Source organism: Astatotilapia calliptera, chromosome 17 (genome assembly GCF_900246225.1).
Source record: "Astatotilapia calliptera chromosome 17, fAstCal1.2, whole genome shotgun sequence".
NCBI lineage: Eukaryota > Metazoa > Chordata > Actinopteri > Cichliformes > Cichlidae > Astatotilapia > Astatotilapia calliptera.
The window spans coordinates 37,864,160-37,887,089 of record NC_039318.1 but is presented as its reverse complement, the minus strand read 5'-3'; the positions used below and the strand labels follow the sequence as shown (position 1 = coordinate 37,887,089).

Below are 22,930 nucleotides of genomic sequence, written 5' to 3'. Positions count from 1 at the left end.
AGTTTTGCTGACCTAATAATATAGTTTTTACTGCAGTAGCAGTAGTAGTAGTATCATAAAAAGCTTTGTTTGAGTCCACAGATACTGTCATGCATAAGTAATCGATTGATTTATTGATGTATTGAATTTATTCTACCAAAGTGAGTCTTTTACTATATTTTTTGCCAACACCGGTCTGCAGATTGTATCCAAAAAATAAACAGGTAGCATTTTCCTGCGTATATATCACATTTTAACCAGATAGGATAATTCACACCCCCTTTGGTCATAATCAGACATAGAAGCACACTACGGACAAAACAGGAAAGGACTCAGAGTGAAAGGGAATGGGTGGGGATGACTTTTCCACTTACTTCACCCATCACACAAAACAGTGTTAGGCAGACATGGAGAGAGCAGACTTATTACAGAGACTGACTGACTCTTGGAAAATATAATTACACAAAATAGTAGGACGGAAGAAAACAGACCCTCATTTTGTCTATTTTATTTTATTTTTTTTACACACGTGGTAAACTGAGTCACTTCTGCAGTCACACAGATCAGCGAGCATGGAGGTAAGTTATGATGAAATGTTTGAGGGATTGTTTTGAAGGTTTAGTGAGATTGGGAGCAACATAAATCCAGTTGAGCTTATGATATGTGACACAGTATATGAGTTTGTAATGCAGTTCAAAGCTGTCACTGGTAAATGCCTAATGCAGATGTCGCATGTTGCTCCAATATTCCCCATAAGAGAAGAACTGTTGTTTGCAGAACTGCTGCAGCCTCATAATAGAGACTTTTAAATGATTTAATCTGCCCCATCGATAAGGCAGGGTAAGACTTTTTACTGTTTGAAAACATGCACTTTGCACATAAGTAATAAAATCCACAAATCTGAAATCAGAGAGTTGGTCTGACAGCATGCGTAAAGTCTTTATTCCCCCTTTTCATGCCTAAATGACTTTTCTCTGACACTGACTGGGAATAGTTTGGTAATGAGGATAAGGAATTTCAAGTATGTTGCCAACTCTGGCCTGCACCATATATACGTGTGTTATTAAAAAGATGTATGTGTTCAATCGTTTAAAAAGTACATTTTCATTCTACATCTGACTGTAGTTAATTCCATAATTAAAGAGTAACATTTTGTTCTGATTCAACATTTTGTGTCTGAGAGATTTGTTCAGCGTTCTTCATGAAAACAATAGATGGTTTGGTCCACAAATATTTGCTTGGCAGGAAGTTGGATGTCAGGATGTTTTAGTTTCCTCCTTTTCCGTTGCTCAGAACAATAGCTGCCAAACATGTTTGGCTCAATAGCGTAACAGATTTTTAATGCTGATACATTATATAATTAAATTATTTTGCTGTACTCACTGAAAGGTGCTTGTTCACAGGACGGAAGAAGGCTGCATACATCGGGTGTGATGTGTGTTATTATTGGTGCACGCAGACGTGACAGATTGCAGAAATATAAAAAAAAATACAGCAAAAAACTAAATGAATGGGTCCTCCAAGTTATTTTTTCTTTCAGTCCAAACACGACTCCATGTTTCTGTAGGATTTCAGGCGAGGCAGATGTGACAGTCTGGATGCAGGGTCAAGGTGTGACAAGGAGGCGATGAGCCCGAGTGACTATATCTCCCTCTACCACGAGGGCTGTGACCCTGCAGTCATCCTCGAGCCTACACCAGCAGAGCTGGCTCAGTGTGAGGCTGAAGTGGGCACGCTGCTCAACATCATTGCTGAACTGAACAAGAAGATGGGGTCACTAAAAGCTCCAAGGTAAGCGAGGCGCCCGGCGCGACGGCTGGATTTACTGCAGCATCACCTTTGGCTCCACTTTGACTTGAATACTAATGCCATCCTTACAAGACACCTGAAATCTGTGGATTTGTATTCATCCTTGTGGGCAATACCACACATATTTTCACATTAATAGGGAGTTTGATATTCAACCTATAGCTCGTGTAAACGCACTACTCTTGCAGTGAACCAGATGACACGAGACCGCCGGCTCCATCCAGGCCTCTGGTTCCAGATCTTCTGTCTCACCGGCTCGTTAGAAGCAGCCCAGAAAGAAACAGCCCAACATCTAAACCTCCACTGAATGACCAAGGTTGGCGTTACCATAGCATCACTCGTTCATCAGCAGAGCTTATCAGTTTGGATGCCATGCACTTTCATCCAATCCAGAAGCTTCCACCGATTAATATTTTATGTTTATGTCCTTTATTGCATATTTTATGTTTGTTTGAGCATCATATACTGCATATATCCCTGCACCTTTGCTTTCTATCCACTAGGAGGCAGTGGTGTTGTCTGGAGCAAACTGCAGGAGGTTTTATCATCAGTGGAGGACTCCATCAGCTTCAGAAGGACCTGGGCGGCCCCCATCACAGCTTCTGACCAGGAAAAGCACAGAGAGCATCTGAGAGCAGCTCAAGAGAACTGGGTTAAAGCCAGCCAGGTATAAGTTAAAAACAAATAAGAATAATCACAATTAAAACATCTATTAAGTAATTTAAAGCTGCAAAGCCCAAGAAAAAGAGCTTCAGGTCCATATACTGGCTCTTCTTCTTTCATAAAAAAAGAAAATTCAGCAAGGATCAGTTTATGAGAAAAAAATGTCATTGTTCAGACTGTCTTTAGACTCCCATCAGTCCCTTTCATGATCCTGCTTCATTTCCAACAGATATTGGAAGAGATGGAAAGAGAGTTTGGGATTTCGTGCCGGTCGAGCTTCCCAAGAGACCAGTACCAGGAAGACATGCTGGATGGGGACAAACAGGAGTCTGCTCTCAGAAGCCCCCCACAGAGCAGCATCAGCCAGGTGGAAGAGGAGAAGAACAAGGTAGGAGAAGATGTCTCGTACTTTATTAGCCAGAATGAATCTCGTTCAGTGGACAAAGATCCAATAAACACTACAAGAGACTGACAAGAATCAGTGCAGCTGCCTTTCTCCTGTGTTTCAGCTGGTTGGTCTCCATAAAGCCTGGAGGTCTGGCGGCCACATTCCTTCCTACCGGCCCACTGCTGGGGCCCTAAGTCCAGACTGGGCCTCGCCCCCCTATCCCGGTTCACCTTTACTCCACAGGAGAGCCAACAGAGCTGTGACGCCTCTGACTGTGGGTGGGGATGGATCTCCACTGGGATCAGTTAACTCGGGCAGTCTCTGTCCCAGCCCCCTTAGCCTGGAGTCTGAGACAGAGCGGCTCAACAGGTGGGAGTGATTAGCAGCTTAGAAGGTTTAGGAGTTATAAATAAAAATAAAAACTCGACTACCACATTGTTGACACACGCTGTCCCTGTATTTACATGTATGTAAAGAAAGACACAGATACAGTTTCACTTACTAGACTTATGACTACATGTTCTTATAACCTCCCACAGCTCATTTAAAGATTCAGGTAGATATCTGTAACACTGGTTCTTATCACCTTTCTGCTTTAACAGAGTACTCAAAGCATTTTATACAACAGGCCACATTCACCAGTGCTTTCTATTTAACATTCACACTCCGACTTGGGATTAGTTTTTTATGCCCAAGGATAATTAGCATACAGGCTGGAGGAGCCAGGGATCGAACCACCAACCTTGCCATTAGTAGATGACCTGCTCTGCCTCCTGAAGACCGCCTCAAAGTGCTTATAAGGGTCAAATCTCAAATCTCACTGGTCTGATTGATGATGTAATTGCTGAAGTTTAACTCAACCAATCAAGTAAAGCAGCTTCTTCATGTGTTATTTTGATCATTAAAGCCATTTCACTCTTAACCCCAACCAATCACAGCAGATGGCCCCGCCCCTCCCTGAGCCTGGTTCTGCTGGAGGTTTCTTCCTGTTAAAAGGGAGTTTTTCCTTCCCACTGTCGCCAAAGTGCTGCTCATAGGGGGTCATATGACTGTTGGGTTTTTCTCTCTGAAGCGCCTTGAGGCGACTTTTGTTGTGATTTGGCGCTATATAAATAAAATTGAATTGAATTGAATTAATCCCCTCATCCTCACTCACTTTACCGCAGATGCATCGAGAGGCTGAAGGCCAGAAACGAACGTCTCACTGCAGCTCTGGAGCGAAGGAAAGGAGAGTCGGAGCAGATCAATCTCACGCTGAACAGGCTTGAGTCCGACTGCTCGGCCCTGCAGATGGCTCTCAGATACTGGTACCAATAAATATTTCTGTCTGTGTCAACGCTGGACGAGTTCGTTATCACCTGTCAGAAGGTCACGTTTTGTGTTTTGCGACTGACAGTGAGGAGTGTGAAGAGGCCTACGGCGAGCTGCTGTCGCTTTATGACGCCAGGAAGCAGCAAAGCAGTCCTCAGCAGAGTGTCTCAGCAGGTGATGGAATACCGAGTTTTAATACTGCTCGCACCAAAGAGCACTCAGACACTCACATGTACAATATACGGCTTTCAAGCATTAGACACAGTTGTGTTCTCTCTTTTTCCCATCATCAGAGCCGGTCGGTGACATTCGGGACCCAGACAGTCCATTAGCTCAGCTGAGGAAAATGGGCACTGAAGAGCTGTCCACCTCCTTCTCGACAGCAGGGGTCACAGAGGAGACGGAAACAGCGAGTCACACCGGGCAGAGGTGATGTTTTAAAACGCTTACACACAACAAAGCTGACGAAAGAGTTCGAGATCACCGTGTAGGAACTTCAAATATGCAAATTTCTTGGGCTGCGCTTTTGTCAGCTTGTTCACTGCAAGTAACCCCACAGGACGCCCGAGCCCGAGGATCGGGAGGCGGCTCTCCGGCAGCAAATTGAGCGCCTGAAGAGGGACCGGGCAGCCATTTGCCTCCCTAAGCCAGGTCCAGGAGCAGAGGCCAAACTGAGCCCACCTGGACAAAGAGGGGGTCACATGACTAAAGACAAGCCTGATAACAAGAAGGAGAAGGCTTCCCTGTTTTATGAACTGATCTCAGTCAGGGTATGACGTACATTACAATCACACCATGGCCAGGAAAAAAAAATAAAAGCATGCAAAACTATGGATGCAAAGAGATTATGAGTGAAACAGATTTATTCTATGAAAGGAGTAAAATATTTGCACAATTTCCTAAAACACTGTTTGCATAGTACTCTAAATACATATACAGGATATAGTGGATGAGACGCCATGAATATACAGATTATAATAAATTCATAATAACTCAAACAAAAGTGCAAACCAGCTAAACGAGACAGAGTTTCATGAATTTACATGCAAACAAAAAAGAAAAATCAGGGGACACAACATCAGGATATTCTAAAGAAATCTTTATGCATTGACAATCTGAGGTAATATTTATCAAATCAATAGAGGAACCAAAGCTGGGCTTTGGTGCCTCTATCCAATCATGTAGCTGCCACTCTTTAAATAACCGCTTTTGTTCAGGAGGAGATGTCAGATCTGCGAGCTTTAATCCGCCTCAAGGAGAAAGAGCTGAGGTGTCTGGAGTGGAGTTTAATGGGCCAGAAGGCTCAGGGAGCAGCTGGGGTCTTCATCCCAGAAAGTCTCCAAGAGGAGGTGGAGGATCGTAGGACTGAACAACAGGTAGGATACACTCCTGCAGCAGCAATCCAGACGGGGTTTTTATCCTTTCTTTTTTTCAAATTGGAAAATAATACAAAGTCAAGGTGAAACGAGCAAGAGGGAGCAGGACGCTGGTCTACTGTGACAGACCCGATTCAAATATGGGTGCCCCACGTGGGAAATCACACATCTACAAAAGCAGAATCCCTCCAGGCCAGGAAGGATATTTTGGTTCCACAAGGTCTTCTGCTGAGCTGTCCTGTCACTGCAGCACAGATTCATGCCGCGCATCTCTGTCATTGTCAAATGACAAAGAGTGGAACAGCTCCTTTAGCTTTCCTTCCCCCCGTGATGTTAATTTGCACTGGCTCTTTGCCTCCAGATTACAAATGTGAATAGCTTTCAAACTTCCTGTGCTGCACGCTGCCTGGTTTCTGCAGACTGTGTCCTGTTTGGCTACTTCACCTAAAATCTCAGTCAGCGCCCAGGCCGTGTAATAAATGCTGCGTGTACATGCAGGCGTCTGAACCAGCTGATTTTGCTCAGCTGGAGAAATTAGACCCAAGTATTATGTTCCTGATACGGTCAGTGATAAAAACAAATGATGTTAGAATCAGAATACGTTTGAGGAAATTATGTGGTCACATCGCTCTGAGACAGTAAGAGCAGTAACTGATCACAGGCAGGGATGGTTCCTCTGTCTCTCACTGAGCGTGCTCCTGTCACTGGCCAACACGTCATGTAGTGGGTGGGAGGTATCGTCCGGCGTCGTCCTTGTCCTGGACAACGTCCACCTCTCTGACACCCCTTTGAGAGTCCAGCTCCATCCCCACAACACTACTGGCCTCGCAGATCACTTTATTCGGTCTGTTGGACACTGAACTGTAAGAAATACTGGCGACCACCAGCCCCAGCCTCATAGTAGCTCGTATGGTATGAATTAGAAAATCTCAATTAATTACATTCACAAGGTTTTGAGAAAACTTGACCTCTGACCTTGACCTTGAGGTCAATATTGGGATATCAAATCCACCTCATTTTCAAGCTATCATACTCACAAACTTCGGTGTCCACGGCCAACAGTGTCCCATCAGCCTTAAAGTGTAAAAGCACTTCAGAGCTAAAAACACGAGACATTGCATGATGACAGCCTGGAGCCACAGCTTTAGATTAAAGTGCACATACGCCAGAGGAGAAGTGAAGACACCTTTGGGACTTTGGGCGGTATCTTAACTGAACGTTGTGTTTCAGAGGCTCTGTGAGAACGCAGCGAAGCTCGGTTGTGAAGGGGACATCGCTGGTTATAGGACAAGACCCATCCTGAAAGAGCTGCAGGCGGTCCTGCAGAGGTGAGGGTTGGATTCTGTCTTTTCCATACCTGTCGGTGTCATATGGCCTCTATATAGAAGCACTTTAGCTCTTGACAACTTCTAGTTTCGTGTTTTAACAATAAAATCTGATAATAATTATGATAGTAATTATCTGGATGTTGAATATGTGGACGTACTTGAATATAATCAGGTTTGAAAATGTGTCAGACATCTCTTGGCCGCTTTGAACTGTTGCTTAGGAACGCTGCAGACTTTGCACATAAAGAATTTCTAGCTGTTTCTCTCCACGATGTGCTTCAGAGAGCACCTTTTCTCTTCTGACCTAGAGTGCTGAATACTTTTAAATAAAGCACTCCTGTTAACACAATGCGTCACAGCGGCCCTAAGGCCAAGGACGCATGTTAAATATGAGTCTGTGAGTAAACATCTTTTGTGCTTGCAGCAAAATGAATAACCTCACAGCATGTTTACCCACTGACCTCACTATTTCTTTTTCCAGGGAGCAAGCCTTGAAGAAGCGGCTGGCTTTGGTCCATGAGTCACTGAACGCAGCCGTCTCAGACAGTTCCTCCCACAGGAGGGACAATGCGGAGCAGATAGCTCGCCTCACACAAGCTCACAGGTGAATGGAAAAAGAAAGCTGCTGAATATACTTCTTTGGTGTCTGTTCATCAGGCCCTTTGTGCTCAGCTTGAGTCAAAGTTAAAAAGTCATGTGGATCTTTTCGTCGCAGCAAAGCCTTGAGTTCATACCGTCAGATACGGAGGAAGTATCGGGAGCAGGTGTGGCGGCTGGAGCAGAAATTGGCGGCCTCGATGGAGAGTCGACACGGCCAGGGCGGAGCTGCAAAAGCTGCAGAGGAAGCCTTGGAGTGGAGGAGGGAAGAGACTGTTTTATAAGACATCAAGTCTTCGCTGAAAGCCATCTCGACATCCGTATCTTAATCACATCAGCTACATGTGTAAATATGACGAGTATAGCTTTCTGCTTTTATCTAGTTTATATTACATGCTTATATTTTTAGCCTTTTTCTGGGCCTGTAAAGAATATCTATTTATCTAGCAATCATTAATGACATCCAGCACTTTCTTTGGCTCTTGGGGGGTAAAAAATAAAACATAACACTGTGATTTCTACCTGAACGGTTGTGTAAGATTTATCAATAAACTGAATTGGACTCTAAAGCTTGGCGTCTCTAAAAGGATCCACATCAGACAAACAGCTGGGACTCAAAGACTGAGCCCACTAAAGGCCTCGGGACTGACCTCAACAGTGCACGCGTCCATTTTCCTGCAAACACCAACTGCACGAAGCTGCTGCCAGGCATCCTTCCTTTTGTGACAGCGGGGTTAGTAGTCGACATAGTAGCGTAACTACTCGTTTTCTAAGCCTCGCCTCACTCTCGTATGTCTAAACTTACCTTGTGTATAGTTATCGTGTCTGGAAATATCTGCCTTGTACATTTATGCTGTAATCCCGTTATACTGAGGAACATTTTATGCAAGGTTAAACATAAGGTTTCCATAATGCAGTCTGCACCCTGAAAAGTACCCATGTTGTTTGTTTTTCTGCTAAATCACCAGGAAATGACACAGTCTTTAAATTTACTTACAGTATAATTATTTCTTTATATCCTGTAAAAACCTTATTTGTTACCTCTTTATTCTAGTGTACCTATTTATTTGTTGGTAATGTGCATACTTCCAGATGCACTGGGCTTTTTTAAATTATTATTTCTAAATTCAGTGGATTGACCCTTTAAGACCCGGCTTATTGAGCTTCTCACCTTCTTTGTCACCCACTCGTTCATATTTCAGTCGCTCTGCCTTTACTCTTTATTTCCTCCCCCTCCATCTTCCCTGCTCTCATCTCTCACCCCTCGCCCTGACCTGCCCGAGCCGGTTAGCTGCAGCTGTGACTGCCGGTCAGGAGGTTAAGGCAAAGGTTGAGTGTCACACCCACAGGGTCACAGCGATGCCTGCCTGTTGTGTTAGGCTGTGAATGGAGAGTTCACAGTGCCAGACGAGGTGGCGAGCCCCTGACGCTCCGACTCCTGCCTGAGCTCGCCCTTTCCCGAGCAGAGGTCACCGGAGAGGGCCCGTCCTCCCGCTCCCCCCACGCCTCCAGGTCACCATCGCCATTGTTGTAATAGCTGCCATTAGAGCAGATGATGCAATTATCTTTCCATTTTGTGTTGCCGCTCTCTAAGATCTGCGTTAAGCTTCTGAGTTCATCAAAGGTTTTTTCGATGACACGATTGTTGTAACCTCTGTGTGACTCTTGTGTCAAAGGCAACGCAATAAAGCAAAATGTCTCTTGGAAAGAAATGGATTTTTGTTCTTTTGTTTATCCTCGAGGGGTGAAAAAGTGTTCAGATGTTTTATTTCGGTACCTAAAAGCACTCTATTAAAAGTCGTCTTTCAATTATCAAAATAAAAGTAGTGACAGTTTATTCATTTTAAACAGCGTATTATTTTTCAGATATCTCGCCACCATGGAAAACTGGAGTAAAATGTATATTTTCATTTAAAATATACTAACATAGTGTAAGTGCAGTAATCATTAAATATACTTTGATACATTATTACTGCCTGTTTTGAGAAATGCACACACAAAGTTCCAGATCGAGTAGATACAACAAAAAATGTCTGATTTCAATAAATGCATATATATTTGCTGTTGTCCGGCTCCCTGCTAATATTCCATGTTTGTTATTTAAAGATGTGTGTAGTACGTTAGCCCACATGAAATGTTTTTGTTCTTTAAACACAACTGGAGCCGACCATTTGAAACATTTTTAATAAAATAATAAAAAAGACTGACTTGTTTCCGACTCATTAACAGTCCACAAACATACAGATATATAATGACTACAGCTGTCTCTTCTGGCCGTTTTTGTGTGCATGTAAAATCCTAATTCAACTGAATTCATTTGCAACATAATTACAAAAATAAAATAGTTCAATGTAATGTTAAACGCCTGTGATCTAATGTAGTTTTCCACCATTAAAGTGAGAAAGTGAGAAAGGTCTAATCTAATCTAGCTGATACGTGTGCGCTGAAGCATGCGCTGAAATACAGTTTTGCAACAGTGCACTCCCAAAGGATGTGAGATTGGAAAGTCAAACAAAGAGCATGAGAACCGAGCGATTAGCCCCAACAGTCTCATCTGTTAACATTTAGGCTCCATATTTCTGGACACACTTCTACCCCCACGTGTAGCAGCCTCCACTCGAGCCTTTGGACAGCAGCGTTTCTTTTAGTGCCTGGGAAAAATACCCAAAGCATTATTAGACAAAGACAGCGGCTGTCAATCAGTGTGGGGGTGGACACAATCACACATGCACATACGGAGATGGGGGTGGAGGGGTGGGGGTCCTGACCCATGGGTTTCAGGTCAAGTCATTTACTCTCTGCATCCGTTCCTGCATTTGAATAATTTGTCCCTTCGTACGCTGTATAAAGACATCACAGTCTGCACCTTCAGGCCTGTACCTCTTCTTTCTCAAAGCCATTAGCTCACCTACCACAACCACTCCATCTCCTGCTCTCTTTACGCCTCTCTTCTCTGCTTGGTGCCATAGGGCACTGCCTCGCTGACCTGACATGTCACTCCTGAGCTCTCTGACACCAGCCGGCCCATCAGAGGGGTCGGGAGCATGATGGAGGGGGCTTTTGGCACGGCAGAGCGCAAAAGAGATTTGACCTCAATCAAACGGCCTATCACATCTGCTTTTGTGCTCACACACACTCAGATAATGAGATCAAACAGCTCAGGCCAGCAGCCCATCGCACCACAGGCCGACAGATAAAGACTACAATCTTGTTGCACATTATAAGTCCACTTAGGGGATTTTCATGCTTTTATAGGATTGCATGCTTGCCTGTCAGCAGGTTGAGAAAGCTGTTTAGATTTACAAATTCAGTTAAGATCAGTGTTTCATTGTGCTTCGATCAGAGCTAAAGCTTTCATGGAAACAGCCTCCACATCAGAAAAATGAACAAAAACAAGATTTTAAGGTCATTTTTACAGCGTGCTCCTATTCTAATGTGCTTCTCTGTACAATTCAACACCAGTATGTGATTTATTGTAATGGAACACATACTGTATATCAAGTACATGTGGTAAAAATTAGAAATGCACAGACTTCATCTGAGAGAGTGCACAACTGTTTTTATAATGTTGGTATAAAGGAAGCCAGAACTACAAATTCTTGCTAATCTTATATCACGCAGGAAGAGAAATCCTTCAGTCCTTTTTGATGCAATAAACAGGCTGGTGTCTCTATCTTTTTCTGGCATCCCCCATATTCTCTAACAGTACCATTTCCATCCATTTTTGCGTATCCTTATCAGGGAGCAGAAGGGTAAGGTGCTAGAACCTATCCCAGCTACCTCAGCACCATATCTTCACCTACTTGTGCTGATTTCATGTCCTGCAACAATCTTAAAGCCATCAGGTGACGATTGTGTTTAAATCAGCATTAGACTGGTTTCAATTTTACCAAACAGAATTTTCTGTTTTATCACCATTAATCTCCGTCTTTTGGAAAAGGCTACTTTCCAAAGGGATCAGTTTTGGGATCTATACTGTTTAGCTTGTATATTGTATAATTCGGTCATTTAATTAACTTTTTTTTTTTTTACCAAATTTTGTATGCATCCATCTCTCCTGTTCTTTCCAACCTAACAAGCTGCCATCAGGTCTTGGTTAAATCGGTTGGCTACATCTAGCTTATGTGACTTTGAGGTTATCCTGAACAGTTTTTGTCTTTAGACTGGCAGGAAGCTGACTCAGCCCTCATTCATCAGAGGAACATTGCTGAGTTAAGACGTTTTAATTCTAAAGTGGAACTGCTGGAAATTGTTCATACTTTTATCTTTCCTCGTTGGGATCAATGCAACTCTCTATTTACCCGTCTTAACAATCGTCATCTCTCTCCCCACCGCAGGGAAAAGGGTAACACCACCTGGGTCTGGGTGCAATTCCCCCCTCCAGGGGCAAGGGTACCTAGACCCGGTTTGTAGAGTACGCTTGGGGAGTGTGATCGTGTGTACAGCGTCTCTTTATGTCTGTCTCCACGTTGGTTGTGTGTGGAGTGAGTGCATATGAGAGCATGAGGGTGGGAATGGATGTTTGTGTCTGTGTGTGCCTGTATGTCTGTGTCTATATGTCAGGTTGGGTATCAGACGCCACCTCTCTGGGGACACCTCAGGCCCTCCAAGGTTTGGAGGCCTATCTCCACCCACCACCACTTCCCCTGCCGGTGGCGGACTCCCTCAGGTGTCGGTGTGTTGGTGGTTCTTTGTGTCTGGGGGTGGGCGTCCGGGTACACACCAGCTCACTCCTTGGCGGCCGCTTGTCGGGGCCTGGGGCCTGGGGCTCGCTCGGGCCCCTTTGGAGGTGGGGTGCCCCCAGCCTCTCGGCCTGGGGCTCGGTCACTCAGGCGCAGCTGGGGGCCGGCGGAGCTCACGGGCGCGTCACTGCAACTCCCCCTGACTTCTGCTCCGCGGCTGCTGGGTGAGCCCTCATCTGGGACTCTCCTCAGCTCTTACTGGAACAGTGGCGCGGCTGCCCCTCTGTTGGTCTTCCATGGTCTCTTGTGTTCTGGGGGCCTCTGGATGTCTGGAGTTTTGATCTCCTCCATACCTGCTTCACACCCTGGAGGACGGGGCTGTGGCCCCCCCACACTCCCTAGCAGATCATTACATGGAGAAACCTTTGGAATGCAAGCATGCTGATCCACACAGGTATGCACACATGGGTATTCACAGACGCGGACTAAAGCTTTCTTGGCTGCTGCCTCAAAGCACACTGTGCGCTGTCTATCTTGCGTGCTGCACAATATCGTTTATTACTTAGTAAATACTGATATCTATGACTAGCTAGTTTATTGTGATGGTGCTTTGTTTTCTCTATTATTATGTTGCTCTTTGTTGTTTGCTGTCTCCTCTGTTTGTTTTTGTTTGTTTGTTTGTTTGTTTTTTTTCTCCATACAGGTGACCCAGGAGTTTTTTTTTTTTTGTTTTTTTTGTCTCTCTTCCCCCCCCTTCTCACCGTCTCTTCTCCCCTTTGGTTTTCTTTCTTTCTCTCCCCCTCTCTCTCTCATTCATTCCCCCTGTCCTATTTATTAAAAAAAAAAAAAAAAAAAAAAATGACAAAGGATGAACTGAAGCTCTGCCATCACGTAATGTCGCATACTGCTGTTTCTGATGTCATTTAGGAAAAAAAAAGAAAAAAAAAAAAAAAATCATCTCTTTAAAACAGAGTGGCACGTCTTTTAACTAATTCGGGAACGAGATCTCTTCAGTTTTAAAAAATGTTTTTTAACTTTATAGACACATTTTTAAAATCTTGTTATAACCACTGCAGTAAATCCCAGAGCTTTCACACTCAGTTTAAGGAATATTTGTCTCACCTTTATCCGTTTTATTTCTTTTTTAACTGCTTTATTTGCCTGTGAAGGACGCATTATAAATTCACTTACTTTAATAACCTTCACACTTTCACCTGCTCGTCCACACACCACACCGACAGGTGGTTTGGTGCTCTTGATATCAGAGCAGAATTTAACTTTGGGGCCGACCTCAGCTAAAAGCGTTCCCAACCCTCCTCTTGAAAATATTAACTATATATTGTTCATGCTTGATCATTTCTGCTTTATACATTTAACACAACCATTATCACAGCCTATTGTGCTGGAAAGAAAGAAAATAAACCAGCTGCTGATGCTTTTTTAAAACAAGCTAACCGTTTTGATTGTTTTTGAAACGTGTAAACAGGCAGAGCAGTCACAAAGAACTTACAAACACCTAAATACGATGTTTTACATAACAATGCAAATATAATTTAACTTATATTAAAATAACGACTAGCGAGCTAACAGTAGGTTACCAATCACCTGTGGTTGACAACATCGCCTAAGTTCACCGCACAAAGCTTCAGCCTGTTTGGCTGTATCCCAGAATAGGTTGCAGGCTTTTCTCATTACCTGACGTATGAATATGAATGGGGATTTATGACAGCAAGCCGTCATTGCTTCAGGCCTCCTGCAAGTCCAAACCTCACAAACCTTCATCTCCTGTAAGTGTCGGACCACATGGAAATATGCTAACAGCTAGCTATCTGGAGTTATTGTTCAGCAAACACGCTGTGGGCATCTACAGCATTAACAATGATTTGTTCTCTGGTTCTTCTCATTATCCTCCAGTGAACAGTCCGAAGGCTTAAACTGTCCTTGTTTGATGACATATTTCAGACTCTGGTTATTCCAGCTGTGGAAGCCTGATGGGTAAGCTTAGTCTGTACCTTTGCTGTTTCATGCTGCTGGGATTTTATAAACTGTGGTGTTATCAGTGTGTGTTTGCCTGTACTTGCTTAGTTTGAAGGTGGAATTAAAAAGTTACAGGTCAGTATAAAAAATTGAGCTTCCAGGTTTGAAAAGTGAAGCTAATGCAGAATCGCCTTGAACCTCCATTCTCTTCATTGGCCCCTGTTTTCAAAACGACTTCTGTGGAACTGAATTTATGAGTTAGTTCATTTTCTAAACGAGTCATTTTTAGAGTCAGAAAGCAGGATGTGTCCAAGGTTTGGTTAGATCTGCTCGGCTTCCTCAAGCTCAGTCTGAAAACATTGAGATGATGATCAAGAAAACTCCAAACTCAACTCAAGGCTTCATAACGAAACGTCACCAGCAGATGTTCGATGTCACCAGTATCACATTTGTTCTGACTGTGCCTGTAAAAGCTGAAATACTTGATTTAAACTGAGCCCCCATCTCATTAAAGATAATCTACCTGTGTAGCCACGGCTCATAGGCCACCTGAAAGATTTGGATCTTTCTCAGGTGGTCCGGCTCTGATGACTTGATGGTGGGCGTGTCTGAGCACACTGCATCTCAAACTGGTGACCCATTGCCTCATATTTTACTATGAAAAAAGAGCAAAGTTGCTATTTTTATGCTTATCCTGCCTATAAGATGGCAAGTGCTCCAGTTCATGTCTGAAGTCCACAGACATCAGACTGACTGTGGGGAGTGGATGAATGGTGGACAACCTGCCAATGTTGGATTAAAAAAAGAGATGGAAATGCTTCTGGTCATGCATCTGCTTTCTTCAGGCTCGAGACTGCTGTTTGGTCTGTGGAAGAGGTCAGCGACCTAATCAGAAACCCACTTATAGAAGCTTTTAGGTGCAGCTGATCACACCTTGTGCATTTTAGTCAATTTTAAACTGTACTGGAAACAACTGCATAAAATCTGTAGATGTATGTACCCTTGAAGTACACACGGATTTGTATTTGACGTGTTAGACATCTGTAACGATTGTACGGTGGTATAATGATGATAATAATTGTGAAAAAGCACAGTGGGCTTTCAAATAACAAAACTCTTCTAAGTCTTTAGTATTTAGTGGTGAAATGTTTTTGGAAAAGCATAAAGATGTTAATAATCTGATGTTCATGCAGAGTAATGTTTAGATTCACCCCACTGTTAAGGAGATGGGCTACATACACACCTGTTTACATACATATTAATACCACTAAAGTAAGTTTTTTTGTTATTTATCAAACAGCAACTGAGACAGGAACCAACAAACCACAGCAGCTCTGTGGCGACATCAGTGAAAGGACTCCGGCAGGAAGTGAAGGTGCCTCCAGTTTCCGACAGCACACAGCTGATGATGGAAGTTCCAAAAGACCAATAACACAGTTTTCCAACATCTTCTGTTGATGTTTAGGACTTTTTTAATACTTTGGCCTCGTGTTGCTTTTCTCAGTCTAAGCTAAAGTTACTCATTCACAAATGTAACACAGATGGTGTCGCTGTGACCGAACCGAGCGACCGATTGTGTCAGAGTGACACAAGTGGCATCATCAGAGCGTGAATACAAGAAACCACCAAAGTATTAGCTACACACAACCTCTAAGCCATAGCTGTCAAACTCTGGCCCGCGGGCCAAATGTAATTAGGCTGCGGGCCAAATTTGGCCCGCGGGCCAGAGTTTGACAGCGAAGCCATACCAAATGACTATCAGAGCTGGCCTACTGTTATTATACAGCTAATATATATAATGTTTTGTATTAAGCTTTGCTTGTTCCATATTCAGTTTTTCAGCAAAACTTGTTTGAGTCCATAAGAAAAGATTCATTCTTAAATCTGGAGGAAGATTTTTTTTCAATAAATATTAGCGTTAGCCCGCGACCTTGTTCCAGTTTTGAATTTTGGCCCACTGTGTATTTGAGTTTGACACCCCTGCTCTAAGCAGACTACAGCTCAAGTCTGTTATGTCTGCAGCTGCTGTCTGTGCGTTTGTCCACAGAGTAGCAGGAACCATGACTTTATAGCAGGAAAATCCTGGAAAAAATATCGGAATTCGATCATTTCCAGGAAAAAACAACAAATCTTGATATGGTCAGTGAAATGTAGCGCACGCAGAGGTGGGTAGAGTAGCCAGAAATTGTACTCAAGTAATAGTAGCACTACTTTTACTCAAGTAAAAGTAAAAAGTAGCTGTCCAAGAAATTACTCAAGCAAGAGTAAAAAAGTATTTAGTAAACAAGGCTACTTGAGTACTGAGTAACTGATCATCACACCTGATTTAATGTTTAAAAATGAGACAATCAGACAAACAAAAATATAAAGTTTAGAGCAAATTTTGGTATTTAAAACACTGAAAAGCAAAAAAAGAGTTCATATTAATAATATCTGGAGTTTCATTTCTTTGCTCTCCAAATGACACAACAACAAACTTCATGCACAAACAAAACGTCTCACTTTGACAGAAACTGTAGGTTTGTGTCTCCTGTTTATTGTTCATTCAGTGACGTCACTCACACTCAGCAGCCAAAATGTTTTCACATTTTCCTCATATTACTCAAGTGAGAGTAAAAAGTACAGTGTAGTAAAACTACTCCTAAAAGTATTTTTTTCCAAAAAGTTACTCAAGTAATTGTAAATAAGTAAATGTAATTAGTTACTACTGCGCACAAGCCTGCATGTTCTAACACGTCTCCACTTCTGAGCAGTGCTGGGATTTTCTGTTTTGAATGACTGGACAAAGACCAGGACAAGAAACACACCAAGTAATCTAGTTTTATTTAAATGGCACCGAATCACAACAACAGTGATTTCAAAGTAATTCATATCACAAGGTGAAGACCCTACACAATACAATTATTGCATTATTCTGGAGTATTTTACTTTTACCACAAAGGTAAAAGTCTGAAGTCCTGGTGAGAGAGCCACACATGCTTAATGAGCTCAGCGCCGGGCTGCAGGTCAGCTCATCGGAGCTTTTACTTCCTCAGTATCAGAGGGACAGGAGGCTTCCTTCTAGATCAGCATTAACCTCCTAGGACCTGGCGTCCACATATGTGGACATCACATTTTGGTTCGTCTCGATCAAAATACAAAATTTTGCTCTACAAAGGCCTGATATACACTTACAAGGACATTATAGTGTAAAAAAATCCAGTAATTCTTTGTTTTTACAGTCATCAGGTCCCAATCAGCCCAAACAGCAAAGAGAAATTAAAAATGAACATAACAGTTCTATGAAGATCTTTTAAATGGCCAAAAAGGACTGGATTGATTATAGGTACAATCAGTCAGACACAACCCCGTCATAAAGCCTGTTGTCTACAGCCGACGAACAACGTTGGCAAAGATATCGCAAATGAAACACGCAGTAACGCAGATGATCACGAACACCACGCCGGTGTCCTGAAACAAAGCTCCAGCTGCACGTGATGTGGGCCCTGTCACAGCTGCTGTCAGTGTCAACGCAGGTGTGTGTCTCACTATGGAAAATTGCGTTTCTGGAGATGCTGATTGCAGCACAGGGTACCACAACGACAGTTTGAAGTGCTTAAGGAAAAATTGTCGTGCTTGCGCGTGTGTCTGTCTGTTGATTTTGTCAACATGTTCATGTCATAACCGTGTAACATGCAATCTTTCACAATTTCAGCACAACTGTCAAGACAGCTGAAGGTCGGTTGAAGGTGGGTGTAGCCCCATTGTTACTGAGCCGGAGTACACCGCACTCAGGCTCGGTAATCACCACAAGTAAGGGCTTAAGCACTGACGGGTCAGGAAGTCAGCATCTTATTATAATGCTGCCGCTGTAATCGGATCACAACATGGGCTTGGGTTCACTCGGATGCTGCTGATGCTTTCTGTTAATGTCGGTGTTGCTGTCCCCTTTATCGCGCTGTTTTCCCAGATATCACTGCCTCCCAGTCAGTGATGTGATTATTAATGACTTTTATTCACTCTTTCAGTCACAAACAGATTCTTTGTGATCTAAACGGATCCACTGAACGGCGGGGACAATTTTCCACAAAGACATGGAAAACCCACCAAATATTTTTCGTTAAAAGGTGTTTGAGCGTTGCAGCTTACAGATGTAATGTTATGGAAACAAGCTGATGTGAATCATAAACTGTAACCTTCAGAAGATGCAGACGCAGCTGAACTTTTAGGGTGTGGACTGATGTGTTGAACAGTGCATCAAAAGCAAATAAGGGAATAACTTTTGGAAAATCTTGCTTTTGCCAAAGCAACATTTTCCGATCTTAAGTCAATGAAACTGTGAAGTAAGAGCGGCACTGAAAACTTGAAGGACTCATTTTGTGCAAACTGTTACTCATCTGAGTAATGATATCAGGATGAAATGTGATTTGATGGACAAACTGGGTTTTGGCACTTTTATGGACTTCTGCAAATTTTTTAAATCAGATTTTATGCTTTAACAGCTGAGAGACAGAATTGGGAAATTGCATCCAATGAAAATCCTCAGTTAAATTTGCATCGACGCTGCAGTTCAAAGACATGCTCTTAAACTAACAGGGAAGCACAGCTTTCCACAGGAAGGGACAATTTTCCATGCTCCAGGCACACGGGTGTTCATTCATTGCTAAAGAGCTTTCTTGACATGGCTGAAATGGTTGATTCATTTGATGGGTTAATGTGGGAATATTGGAAGGCATGATGAAGCTGTGAGAAATCCATAGATGTACTGTGAAAGGCTTGGTGATGTTAAAGATTAGGAAAGGACGCTCAAACCAAAGTGCATACTTCCTAGACTCCTAAATCTAAAGCAGGCCCACTCCCAACGACAGTCCACAACTATTTGGGTGATTTAAATAAAGAACCTCATCTTTATGCAACTCAAGGCTTAACACAGGTATTGTATTAAGTGTTTAGGAGTACTCATTTTAATACACAGTCCTTCAGTTTCAGAGCAAAAACCAACAGAATTTCAAATATAACGATTGTTCTGAATATCTGGATGAACAAGTGACTGACTGGGGATCAAATAATATCCTGTTTCTTTGCCGTCACAAATTCTTGGGTTGCGTCATTAAGCGTTTGCACTGCAAAGCGTTGTCTGGTCATTCTGCAGCGTTTGACTGAGTTTGAGCAGAGAGTGCAGACGTGTACACGTCACAGTTCATCCTTTAACACAGCGGTCCCCAACCTTTTTTGCGCCACGGACCGGTTTATGCCCGACAATATTTTCATGGACCGGCCTTTAAGGTGTCGCGGATAAATACAACAAAATAAAACTAGTACCGGTACCGAAAAAAAGAAGATTTATTCATGACACACGTGAAAAGACCCAGGAAAACCGAGTTAACGATAAAAACGATAACAAAATAACGCTGAAAACTGATAAAAACCCTGAAAACCACACATATCACATCTGAGCCTCAACTCTCGCGGCCCGGTACCAAACGACTCACCGACCGGTACCGGTCCGAGGCCCGGGGGTTGGGGACCGCTGCTTTAACGTCTATCAGCAGTCACATGACCTGGTTTCACCGGCAGCCACAAATGCCAATGCCATAACATTACCTCCACCGTGTCTAACAGATGGTGTGGTACGCTTCTGTTCATGAGTCTTTCCACTTCCTGTCGGGTGCAAGTCCATCTTGATTTCATGAGTCCGTAGTTTGTTTGTTTGCTTTGCCTTCGACTCTTTTAGATGTTTTCCTCCAAAGTCTAATCTCATGTTCTTGTTCCTGAGTCTAACCACCGGGCTGCACTTTGTTGTTGTATTTACGTTTATGACGGCGTATCTTGAACGCTTCCTCAAAGCGTTTCTGACTTGAGTAGATATTTAGAAGTTTTTCTTTCTCATGGAAGTAATTCTGTCAGAGCACACTTAGTTTTCTTCTGTGGTCTTTCAGGTCCTTCTGTGTTGCTTAGCTGGCCGGTTCCCTCATTCTGCTGAGCTTTCAGTCTTTCTGATAGGTTTTATTTTTATTTTTATTTCTATTGATGCACTCCCTCACTTGTATCTACATCTCTTTGGACTTCATATTGAGAGTTCCTGTGGACAGCTACCAAATGAAGTTCAACACCTGGAATTAACCACAGATCTTAACTTGCCCTGTAATAACCAGAGAACAGACCACACTTCACAGTCAAACTGCTCGTCAGTCAATGGCTGACTGTGTATAAAGATGAATTTTTAAATCCCCTGAATTAAAGTTGAAAGTATGCACTTGATTTAAAGTCCACTGTGCACAGAGGGAAGGAAATGTGTCATTGTCCAAATATTTGAGTCAGATGTGATGTCAGCACCAAGGTTATTATCGTTAACGAAAACTAACGAAATAACGAAAACTAGAAGTTAAAAAACATTTTCGTTAACGGAAATAAAAATAAAAACAAAAAAAGGAAAACTAACTAAAACTGTAATGTGTGCTCACAAAACTAACTAAAATTAACTGAATTTATAGCAAAAATGTGTTTAGTTTCATTGATGTGTGCGTGTCATACAATAGTCGAGGGTGAAAATGAAGTTTAGTTTCCAGATTTTTCTTGCTGTGTCTCATTATGCCAGCAGGTGGCAGCACGTTAGTCGAGTCGTCTGTGTTGCTGCTGCGTCCACGCGCAGAATCATGTCAGGAAAAGTCAGAAGAAAGCGCCAGAGTCCAATTTGGGATTACTTTGAATATGACTGTGTTTTGGATAAAGCAAGTGTCTTGTAGTGGAAAGAGACAAATTATGAGGGACATTTCTAAAGGGAAAAAATCCCACAAACCTTAAAGTGCACTTGAAAAGCTCGCACCAGAAGGCTAACCTAGCTTACCTTGAGAAGGGAGCACACTCAACCCTCATCCCCAGAAACAGACGCTAACCCCAGACAAGGCAGCGTGATGCATCCCGAGACAACAGGACGGGGACATCTACATAACTGTGAGTCAATTGCCTTCAAAAAGTTTATCACTTGAACCAAAATTACGAACACCCGGTGCTGCAAGAGTTAATAGTCTCATTGGGGCCAATATATAAAATTTAAAGTTGCCTGGTATCAATGGTTGTTCATCTGCCCTTATTTATTTATTTAGTTATTTATTTATTTATTTATTTATTTAAAGAACCCATAGGTGGGAATGTGAGTTGTCTGTCTCTGCGTGTTAGCCCTGCGACAGACAGGCGACCTGTGCAGGGTGCAGTATGGTAGCTGGAATAGCAACATACCCGAGGATGAGCAGAAGAGCATGACTGATATGATGAAACTGGGATTTTGTTACACTTAATTATTGCAAACACAATTAAAACTATAACTGAAACTAATCAAAACTAAACTGAAACTAAGGATTTTCAAAAAAATAAAAACTAAACTAAACTAGCAAACAACTGGTAAAAACTAATTAAAACTAATATAAAATTGAAAATCTGAAGTCAAAACTAAATAAAAATAAAAACTAATGAAAATTGCAAAACTATTAAAACCCTGGTCAGCACCTTATCAGAGTCTGGACCTCAGCTGTTGGTTAACAGCATTGCTTGTTATGTTCACGAATACTCTGCTGAACACTTTGCTTGGATCAGAGGGTAGGAGGACCCTTCTGTGGTTGGAACCGTTGTCTCAGTCTTCTTTCTGAGGGAACTTGCTATATAAGCTATTTTTTCAGTCAGGAAGCTTCAGTGATATCCAAGTCTGCCTTTATTATTTTACCATGCATCCTTGTTGGGTTGATGGTTATTTTACTTTCTATGAAGCCTTTCTTTCCTCCATGTTGGACTTTGACCCATCTGGGCTTTTGCTGATGGGATCAGTGAACTTCTTCAGTTTGCTGAGTTAGCGTCCATCCATTCTTCCATTTTCTTCCACTTATCCGGGGCCAGATCGTGGGGCAACACCCTAAGCAGCGAAGCCCAGACCTTCCTCTCAGGGTCATCTCCTCCAGCTTGTCCGGGGGAACACTGAGGCGTTCCCAGGCCAGCTGACAGATATAATCTCTTTAGCGTGTCCTGGGTCTGCCCTGGGGCCCCCTCCTAATAGGACACCCCACCCAGGATAGGAGGTCTTCTTAAATGCATTAACCTTCTTTAATTTGGTGTCAGTGGCTTGCTGCACTGGCCTGACATCGTTCTCGGGGTTCTTCTTCATGTTTTCCCTGTTTCCTCCTCTTTTCATGCTCGTCCGCCGCGACATCCTTCCTGACTTTAGCCACTGCTTGCTCCTTTCATCTCTTTGTTTCAGCAGTTTTTGTTGAAGTTTCCTGTAGCAGACAACGTCCATACATGTCAGTGTGTCTTTAGCATTTTTCCGCTGGCTCTCAGAGCTAGTCTCCTCCTAAAAACAAGCTCTGAAGAGCCTGCGGTCATCTGCTTCTGCTTTACCATAAAGCTTTAGCCTAGTTATAATATTTGCCTCCCTTCTGAACTAGTATTGAAAACTTCACACACTTTGGTTTACTCCATTAACACTGAATGCACACCTTTAGTGGAGCTGAGCACCTTCCTGTGATGGTTTTTGACAATAAAGTCAACTTGAAGAGGTGCAACCACAACAGGTCAGAATGGCAGAAAAAACCTTTCAAAGAGCTAAAGAGGTCGATTGGCTCGTCAATGTGTGTGTGTGTGTGTGGGGGGGGGGGGTAAACTACATTATTAAGGTGATTAAAGGGGAAAGGTGGCGAGGGGTGGGGCCTCGACCTAATCCCGTTAAAGCACTTGACCCCTCTCTAGTGAGCTGATTAGCTCACTTTTCTGTCATCCTAAGCACCTTAGTTGACCTGGAGGCATGTTTGTTTGATATCAGACTGCACACACGGGGAGCAGTAGATTGGATGG

General features: G+C 42.9%; 1 protein-coding gene across 1 annotated transcript; it reads left to right on the top strand.

Moving 5' to 3' along the window:
• Positions 1–318: 318 nt before the first annotated feature.
• On the top strand, positions 319–8,020 carry ushbp1 (Usher syndrome 1C binding protein 1). Its single transcript, XM_026146359.1, has 14 exons — positions 319–557; positions 1,547–1,770; positions 1,977–2,104; positions 2,292–2,455; positions 2,681–2,839; positions 2,961–3,208; positions 4,006–4,146; positions 4,236–4,324; positions 4,444–4,579; positions 4,710–4,920; positions 5,368–5,526; positions 6,757–6,854; positions 7,336–7,458; positions 7,570–8,020. Exons 1-14 carry the CDS (start codon positions 552–554, stop codon positions 7,733–7,735), a joined length of 2,052 nt encoding a protein of 683 aa, XP_026002144.1. The 5' UTR covers positions 319–551; the 3' UTR covers positions 7,736–8,020.
• The last annotated feature ends 14,910 nt before the right edge of the window (positions 8,021–22,930 follow it).